The 10487-nt window shown below is 39.9% G+C and overlaps 1 protein-coding gene across 1 annotated transcript; it reads left to right on the top strand.

Annotated features, from left to right (window-relative positions):
* Positions 1-2544: 2544 nt before the first annotated feature.
* LOC124119131 lies at positions 2545-6788 on the top strand. The gene is made up of 6 exons (XM_046481544.2): positions 2545-2649; positions 2778-2849; positions 3450-3596; positions 3987-4088; positions 5315-5486; positions 6676-6788. Exons 2-6 carry the CDS (start codon positions 2793-2795, stop codon positions 6771-6773), a joined length of 576 nt encoding a protein of 191 aa, XP_046337500.1. The 5' UTR covers positions 2545-2649; positions 2778-2792; the 3' UTR covers positions 6774-6788.
* Positions 6789-10487: the final 3699 nt, after the last annotated feature.

The following is a 10487-nucleotide window of genomic DNA, read 5'->3' as shown; positions in this document are numbered from 1 at the left end:
TAATACGGAAGACTACAATGAAATATTTTCCATTCATGAGCTCCATACTGCCCTTGGGCAAGCTAACCGTGAAAATCCGGGGTAGAATAGGTCTTCAGCAACCCATGCTGGCCGTAAAAGGCGACTATGCTTGTCCTAAGAGGCGACTTACGGGATCGGGTGGTCAAGCTCGCTGACTTGGTTGAAGCATTGCCATCGATACCAATTGCGTGGATCGATGCTCATGATATCAATCACTGGGTTGTCTGTTCCAGACTCGGTTATTTACAGACCTCCGTCATATAGCTGGAATATTACTGTGTGCATCGTAAAACAACAACCAACCAACCAACCCTTTGGCAAGCTCATGATACATACTGCTACAGGAGCTGATAACGCGCATTTTCAACTCCAGAAACATTTACCGGAACCTTGTATAGAAACTCTCTTGTTACTATTTGACGATATTTGGACATCTGGTAAGTTTCCTTCATCATGGCGTGATGTCATAGTTGTTCCCATACCAAAACCGGGACGGGATCATACCGATCCCTCAAATTATGGACCCATTTCATTGACTAACTGCGTTTGCAGAACCATCGAACGCATGGTCAGTAATAGACTGGCATGGAACTTAGAATCCAATAATCTAATAACAAATATTCAATGTGGTTTTCTTAAAAAATCGCAGTTCCATTGACAATTTAGATCGATTAGAGTGATTCGTTAAGAATGCAATTGTGAACAAGAAACTTGCAGTGTCTATCTTTTTCGATCAAGAAAAGGCATATGACACTGCATGGAAGTAATGTATTTTAAAATAACAAACAAACAAACAAACATGTATAAGATTGTTTGTTTCTGTTTAACGCTGTTCTCAGCAAGATCCCTGCTATATGGCGGACATGGATAAACATATCACATGCTAAGAGTGACTTGGAAAGTTCATAAAATGTTGTGGTAAACAAATTCCTTTCACAAATGTGTTCGAAAAGTCGCACACTAACACATTTAGTCACAATTACCTCACACTGTGGCAACAAACGTTGGCGATCCTTCAAGGCAAGTCAAGGACTACTGTGAAACACTATCCTCGCACGCGCACGTGTCTCGTAACATAGTTTGATTGCTCATCGAGATGATATTCGTCATTTTTAAGATTCAGAATGCAATGTCGAAACACTTCAGGTCAAATGTTAATGTGTGTAGTGTGTGTTTGTGTGTCTGTGTCTGATTCAATATCGAAACACTTTAGGTCAATTGTTAATGTGTGTAGTGTGTGTTTGTGTGTCTGTGTCTTATTCAATATCAAAACACTTTAGGTCAAATGTTAGTGAAATGGCATACACAAGAAACAGTCCTGATGTATCACCACTGCAGTGCATCAAAATGTACAGTGAACAGTGCAAGGAAAATGTCCCTTCCTGCCCATTGTCAGCTGGCTGTATCGCTCCCTGTGTTAAAACATAAACTTGATCGGTTTAATCTAAATGGTTTCATTGTCCGTTCGTGGTAGTATACGACATGAAGACCAGCTTAATATACTCATGTGTCTATCAAGAACTATGTAATGCCTAAGGGTTAAAAGGGTAAGAATAGGTTTCCTTTCCCGAGAATGTGTGCAGCCGACCATGATTGTGAACGGAGGCTTGCATCATAAAAGGATAAAAGGATGGTATGAAAATATCATTGACCGAGAATAAGAAGAAAGTCCCTGAATTTCGTGTGACAACTATATTATAAAGAAGTCTGAGAAATGTAGGCATACACCTGAAATGATATGTATTCCGACTAATGTTACCGTACTGGACACTGCTGCATATATACATCGCTGCGAGGACATCCTGACACAGTGGCCCAAAGACTGGATCTCGAGAAAACAGTATTCAATAGATTGCGGTATTTTCTTTTTCACAAACAGAGGGACTGTTGTATTATCATACATTGCGACACATCTGCATACGTTTTCTGATATAGCATCCTATTTACTCAAAGGGAGTTCCGACTCATCAACAGTTACGTCGCTATTACAGGAAAATAATTTGTCTACTTTGGCATCCGAAAACATGCATCTTCATTTGTCTTGCGGTTTTGAGGAGATATTCCAACATTGTAAGTATTGCATGTTTATATATATATATTATAGGTACATGAAATTTGATCTCAATTAACCGCCGTCATATACCTGGAATATTGAATTTTAAATTAACAGCCCCCGTGATGTAGCATTCATAGCATCTCCCGAGGAACAAATCCATGTACACCCACGTATCATTGCAATATTTCAAATGACGTCAACGTGTTCTCAATAAATGCATTGTACAATAATGCACTTTATCTTGTGGCAAAGAAGAATATAACGAGCATGCAATTAAGTCATGTTATTTACAGAAAAGAGTAGAAGGTATAATGAGTACATTGTGAGGAGCTAACTATGGTCACTGCTCAGGTGACGGCCAAACAACAAAACTGTTTCAAGATTCAGTGGTTCCTCTTCTGAATGATTATGATTGGACCGTAATCTTCAACTCACGTGGTCCTCTACTCATTACATGTGATTGGATAATTGACGAGTCTGTACAACTCACGTGTCTAACAGATTAGATATAAATGCCGATGAGTAGAACGACTTGTTACAGACGGAGAATTGGTGCTTCTACAATAGCAAAGGTCAGTTTACCTTTTTATTCTTTACACTTCTGTCGTATAGCTTAGCTCCTCTCATTCCTTCATACATCTCAACACCATGATCCCCTTTTAATATTTTGTATTAATGTTGCATCAATTTCCTGTTTCAGTCTTAAATATCCACAATGGCGATGCTCCTGATGAGTTTTGCTCTCATTTTGTCTTCTGCAGCAGCGTCTGAGGTGAGTGAGCGAGTGAATGAGTGAAAGGGAGTGCAATGAATTTATGTCATACTGTGTTGGGTGCCGACATTGTACATGGTCCGAGAAGTAAAATAATTAACAGTGGTTCCTCCTTGGGGATTCCAGGTTAGATGTGAGGTGAGATAAAACGAGGTTTAATGTTGCACTCAGGATTATTGCACTTATATTTCGACGCGCATCTGCTCTCTGGGCAGACGCTCTATCCACAACGTGTCAGTGCACTCCGAAGTCGTGAATCGCTGATCATAATATCAATCACTGGATTGTCTGGTCCAGACTCGATTACTTATAGGTCAACATCTCCTTATTGATGGCAATGCAAACACAGGAACTAAATGCAATTGACCAGTTACCCTGTCAAGAATCTTCAGACAGACTTAAGTTAATTCTTACAATATAGATATCTGATCTCCATTTTGGTATATAAAAGTGAAACATATGAGAATGATACTTTATGAATTGAATTCAAATTTCTTCGTGTTAATAATCAGTCTATCTTGTATGCTTTAATTCTTTCTAATTGTGTTTGGAATTTTGCTGATTGCGGCGCTAAACAACAATCAATTCCAATATTTGTAGTGGAGAAATATCAGCGCTACCTACGGGGATACGACAATGCTGCTGGACGTGGCAATCGGAGATGGCATCATTGAACTGCAGTCCCACAAACCAGACAATGCGCCTGCCTCTTTCCGAGAAACCACCAACCTCCACGTGTTTTCCAGGGTATGTGTTATTTATTCTACTCTAAGTGGTACAATAAACGTTGAAATATTTTCTGACGAAATTTGTGTTAACCTTAACGTCCATTTCAATAAGCTTACATTCAAACTAACCGTTTTCTTTAAACACCATTGCCCCCTTGTCAGTCTTCTGTAAAAGTGGTACCCAGTAACATACGCATAAAGAAAGGTCAACTGAAATAGATTTGTAAGACAGACACTGTTACCTATCAGACTGCATGTCCAAATGGTGCTGATTGTCACTTTCAGTCACCGATCATCCTGGTCCAGTCCCGGTTATTTAGGGGCCACCTTGATAGAGCTTGCAGCGATGTCTACAGCGGAACAAAATCACCCATTTATGCTAGCTTCATTTTCTTTTATCTCATTTCAGCAACTTGTTGCCATGAGAAATTCGGTGGACAAAGAATGCTATGTCAGACATATCAAAGAAACCTTTGAAGAGTTGAAAGTGAAAATAGAAGGTATCGAAAAGGTACGTGAAGTTTTGCTTCAATTTCTAACAAAGATTAGGGAATGTTGTTTAAAGGGTAGAATACTTACTAAGCATATGTACTGACGTCTGGCGTTCGGATTCCAGAGCTTCTCTAAAAGGAATACAAAGAGAGCTATTTTGCTGGGTCAAGCAAATGTACCACCAAATCCTTCTCTCAATGATTAACAATCTGTATATCTGTAATGCAATCAAGGAAGGATTATATTTACAGGAATGAGTGCGTGAGTGTGGTTTTACGCCACTTTTAGCAATATTACAGCAATATTACGCCGGGGGGCAACAGCAATGGGATTCACACATTGTGCCAATTGCAATGTAAGGATGTCGATCTCGGGCATTCAGAGTCACAAGCGAACGCTTTTACCACAATGCTACCCCATTGCCCATTGTATTAAGAGGAAGTATTTTGGTACGAGTGGAATTAATATCTCGTTGATTCTCAAAACCTCAAAGGTTTTGCTTGATCTTAGGAGATGATGTTTAAAGGGTAGAATACTAACTAAGCATATGTACTGACGTCTGGCGTCCATCCGTCCGGATTCCAGAGCTTCATTCAAAGGAGTACAAAGAGAGCTTTATTGCTGGATCAAGCAAATGTACCACCAAATCCTTCTCTTAATGATTAACTATAATCCGAAATACAATCAAGGAAGGATTTTCTTTATATTCATAGGAATGAGTGAGCGATAATGTTTTTTGCCACTTTCAGCAAAATGTTACCAATATCACGGCGAGGGACATCAAAAATGGGGACTCGAACTCAAGTCTTCGGCGTGACAGCCGAACGGTTTAACGCCGTGCCACGCATATGCAAGTTTATTTTGTTAATTCAAAACGCCAACGCCAGAGAATAACCATTCTGGATCAACAGGGGCTTGATTATTCTTTTTGGAAAACATTCACGCCCCCAACATTTCAAAATTTATTGTATTATTGACAGGATGCGATTCCCTATTTTGACTTGTATCTGATGTTCCTGTTTGCTCAGGTAGACCCCGCGTGTGGTTTTGACGGGTGTCACCGGTGGGGGAGCATAAGCTCACCCTTTCATCAACACCTGGTGATGATAACATTTATTTGTCGTGATCCCCTACATTCTGTGGAGAAGATATTTCACATTTTGTCTGATTCTTGTCTCAAAAGCTGTCTCAGTCCTGAACTTAAACGTTTAGAAAAAATATATTTTCTCTCATTTACTCCTAAAGCACAATGCAACCGTAGGCCAGCTCGCTGAAGATTGGATCGACGTGAAGAAGGTTTGCCCGATTGAGCCGTGGGCTGTGAAGGAACTCCTTGGAGATGAGATCGACTGCTTCTGCCGCTTCCACGACGTCTACTTCGTCGGTCTCTTGCACACAGGCACTGTTGACCTCACAGGTATGTATTGTCTTACATCACTGGTTGTGTGAAACTCTAAATACATAGTTCATGTAAGACATTTGTCCAAGTGATTTTTCCGTTCGTTACTCGCCCGTTTAAGATACCACTGTTTTATAACAATAAGCTGGTGTTTAATACCAAAGCGCGTGCTTACATGTACATACTTTCGGAACAAGTACCACGAAAAATATGGAAGACTCTCAACATCATATCACTTATTCTATGACATTGCGTATAGTGATAGATCACTAAAAACTCGATGACATGATGTTGCATGGGCATTGTCTCGCTGGTTTAGCTTGCAACAAAGTTTCAAAGATTACGTCACAACGTCGGTGTTCGCTCAAAACCCCTCATGGGTACAATGTGTGAAGCCCATATCCGGTGTGCTCACCCATTCCCTCGTGATATCGCTTAAATATTGCTAAAAGCGGCATAAAACCATACTAATTCCATCACTGTATTATTCTGTTAAAATCAGTTCGATTATGCTGTCGATCGCGTCAATGTCTTGGTCTTCATCAACCCATGCTTGCCGTAAAAGGCGACTATGCTTGTCGTAAGAGGCGACTAACGGGATCGGGTGGTCAGACTCGCTGACTTGGTTGATGCATGTCATCGTATCCCAATTGCTTCACCTGGTTTATGACGGGAATTCCAATAGTTCGATCAAATTAGGTTTGAAAAGGTTATAAGCGGCAAGTAATAAATACATTACTAAACTCGCTCCCATGTCATACCGCTTTTGTTAAACATTCGCTCGTCAAATACCAGAATTATTCATTCGTTTCTTTAAATTGGTATTACACGGGAGCTGGTTTTGGCACTCTGTTTTACGCCTGTTTCCTTATATGTCATTCATATTTACTGGCGATTCCTCCACATAAAACCTTTAACTCACTCACTCACTCATAAAACCTATCTAAAAATGTGAACTAATTGTGGCGTAAGTCAATAAACAATCCTTGTTAATCGAATGAGGTAAGTATTTGTGTTCAACGTTTATTGCGTGACACTGATAGTAGTAACATTGATTTTGTCTACTTTACTTTGCTTGTATTTTCACGCCGTTTTAAAGTTCTGTTTTTTTTAGCTAGGACAATCTGAATCTCACTACATTATCTTTATTATCTCATACGTATAGCATTATACCTTATACTAAATAGACTTAATTTGATTATTACAGCTTCATCCAGGAGACGCAAACGTGCAGCGGCTTCTTGGCTTACTGTTGCAACCGCTTGCTGCTGTTGTTGCTGTAAAACCAAATCAGCACTGGCATAACGTCAAGTTCACTCAGTAACTCATGAGTTACAATAAGTATCCAGTGTCGGATTTCAATAAGGCCACTCGATAACGCAAAAAGTATGTATTCTCTAAATTTCAATTGTTGTCATACGGAGGTAAATATAGATATTTACCACAATGTTGCAATAAACCAATGTTTCAAACCAATTGCTTTGTGAGAAATGTGTTGTTTTTGCACAATTAGAAACATTATGAATATCTATATCTTTACTAATTCTTACATTTGTTTGTTGTTTAACGCCGCACTCAGCAATATTCCTGCTGTTTGACGGCGGTCGGTATATAATCGAGTCTGGACCAGACAATCCAGTGATTGATATCATGAGGATCGATCCACACTATTGGGGTCGATGACATGCATCAACCAAATCAGCGAGCCTGACCACTCGATCCTGTTAGTCGCCTTTTACGACAAGCATAGTCGCTTTTCACGGCAAGAATGGGTTGCTGGACCTATTCTACCCTGGATCTTCACGGGTCATTATCAGCAAACACTTGCATACATAGAGAGGTGGCTCTTCTTCTGTGTAGATTTCCATAAGTATTCACAATAAGAAGCAAGTTGAGAAGTCTTTTCGCAGAATTGAGGGATCATCAAATCACTTGGCCTTGTCTTTATAGAATCTGCCCCTCCATGGAATTTACCTTCTACCATTCTGGGTGAGGGAAAGAGTTGTTTGACTTTATGGCAGTCTGTAGACTTGGGCAGGCAAACCAGTGGTTAATTGTATGACCAAGGAGGGGTACCATGACATAGTATCAGTTAGATGAGGCATTTTAACATCTTCGATTTCTACGAAAATGCCCACAGAACCTTAATACATGAGATTCTTGGGGCGATTTGGTACCCGTGTGGTTAAAGCGTTGGCTCGTCACGCCGAGCACACGAGTTCGATTCCCCATATTTGTACCATTTGTAAAGCCCATTTCTGGGCTTCCGAAGAAGTATCGCTAAATGCGGCTTAAAACCATACTCACTCGCTCATGGTATCCTTAACATACACTTGCCACACTAATACAAATATAGAAAATCAAACACATCAAAATATATGTCCCCTTTATCAATACAAATTGATGAATGGATTGACTAATTAATGCCGCGCCCAGCAATATTCCAGCTGCATGAGGCTGGTTCGTAATGACGAGTTTGGACCACACGATTCAGTAACTACGAAACTGGGATACGGTGGCATTCATCATCCAAATCAACGACTCTCACCACCCGATCCCTTTTAGTCACCCATTACTTCAAGCATGGGCTGCTGAAGACCAAGCCTAAACCCGGATCTTAACGGATCCTTTCTCAATTATACATAACATAACATAATCTTCAGACAGAAAACTTCTTCATAAATAAAGCAAGAAAAGAAGTACCTTTTGTCCACGTTTTTCACAAGAATTTGGCGGGCACTGTAACATCGAATAAAATTCTCTACACATAGTAGTATCTGTACATCGTAAAACAATGAGTGATAGAGTGCTTAACACTGCAGTCAGCATATTACGGATGGCTGCAAAAATATTAGTTTGAAAGGAAAATGATCAATTCGATTTCAGTTGAACCAGAACAATTAGGAGGACTCTCTCCAAATTAGACCTGATGTAAACAAATACATGTGTTTCACATTGACTGCAAAATGTGTTGCTTTAGGGGCACAGGTGGTCCAGAACTGTGCTGTGTTCTGAAGACTTCCATTGATCAACTCATCCTTAGTTCGACTCCCGCATCAGGATCCTTCAGCATCCTCATCACCACAGATTCCTAGTCACTGTACATATCATGTAAATACAAATAATCTGCAGGGGCAGGCGCAAGCTATTGCAGTACACAAATGCAATATCCAGTCATTCTTAGAATGGCCAATGATTCTCTAAAGAATACCACATAGAAAAGCATGAGTCATAGGCTAATGTATGCTGGTGGCAATTTGGAACCTTTCCATGATCTTTTTATGATACCGATCATTTCATAGTCTCGGGAGGTGGAAGGGGGCTGGGATTTCATCGAAAAAAAATATTGTTCCAGAAAGTTCTTAAAACAAATTCTTATGCTTCAGACTGCTGAAAACAGAATAAAAGATTGTATGCCACAAAAGTTACATTGTTGCAAGGTTTTTCTTTCTACAAAATATTCACGCCCACAGTTTAATTTAATATTGGTAGTCGGTCCCCATGTAACATATTATTTCCAATTTTGATTTGATTCAATAGCCTTCGATAAGGCTACAGGGATCTGTCGCTGAAGCCAAACTACAACTCTCTAACTCTTGGTTGCACATCCTCCTCCCCCTCTTACTGGGTTGCAACCCCCAACCCGAACACACACACACACACACACACTCACACACACACACAATAACACACACACACACACACAATAACACACACACACACAATAACACAATAACACACACACACACACACACACACACACACACACACACACACACACACACACACACATATAAAATAAAGGCTTAAATCCATACAAACAAAAGAGCCCTGCATAGAATTTGGTTCAACTTGATATTTATGCAAAGTTCCATGTAAGAAGAGACCCGTGAAGATTCCGGGGTAGAATAGGTCTTCAGAAACCCATGCTTGCCGTAAAAGGTGACTATGCTTGTCGTAAAAGGCGACTAATTGGATCGGGTGGTCAGGCTCGCTGACTTGGTTGATGCATGTCATCGATCCCAATTGCGTGGATCGGTGCTCATGATATTAATCACTGGATTGTCTGGTCCAGACTCGATTATTTACAGACCGCCATTGCTGAGTGCAGCGTTAAACAACAAACCAACCAACCAACCAACCAACCATGTAAGAAGACATGTTAACATACCATATGAATATATCCTTAAATAAACCACATATCCAACATGATGGGTAGAAATGGTTGCTAGTTTGATGAAATGAAAGAATATTCAATTTTAGTTTGTTTTTTAGGGGGTGGGGGGATGGGGGGGGGGGGGGGGGGGGCGGCAGTGGTTAAGATGGACGATGATTTCAGCGGAAGCATTCGGACAGTCCGTAACTGGTTTTTTTTAATACCCCTGTTAACCGTTTCCAGTTTGCATGATGGGAAAACACATTCCGACTGTCACTTTCAGGATCTGTTAAGCGTCGCTCTGATTGGTAGCAAATAACGTCCTTATGACGTGACCCGCAATGGGACGTCCTCAGACCTTGAGTGGAAGCGAGAACTATAATCCGATTCATAATAATTCATTGAGCGTAACAGGTAAAATAGTGGTGAAATTGTATGTAATGATCGCTGAAATTCAGTGATCACACCAGGTGTTCGTGAAAAGGATAAGCATGCCCTTCTCTACCGTTTGTACCCGTCACTTTAAAAAACAATAATTTGACAATGTCCATAATCATCACGAATCCCTTCTAATAGTAAATTGTACGATCCTGACAAAATATATACAAACTGAAAAAGTAACTGTACTTACGTGTGAATTTTGAACCTTAAAGTCGAAGAGATGTCTTCATGAATATCTATTGCAATATGCATTATATAATTTCAAAATAAGGTTATTTCCTTCTTTTCCTTTTGTCTATGATATTCTTATATATACAAAACAAAACATCACTAATTTTACTAGCATTATATTACCTAGAATTTATCACGCAGAAGAGACTGAGCTAAATTCGACTGGTTCTCAAATAACTGAAAACATTTTC

Source organism: Haliotis rufescens, unplaced genomic scaffold (genome assembly GCF_023055435.1).
Source record: "Haliotis rufescens isolate VD_foot unplaced genomic scaffold, xgHalRufe1.0.p SCAF_18, whole genome shotgun sequence".
NCBI classification, from domain to species: Eukaryota; Metazoa; Mollusca; class Gastropoda; order Lepetellida; family Haliotidae; genus Haliotis; species Haliotis rufescens.
This window is presented reverse-complemented; position numbering and strand designations above follow the sequence as displayed.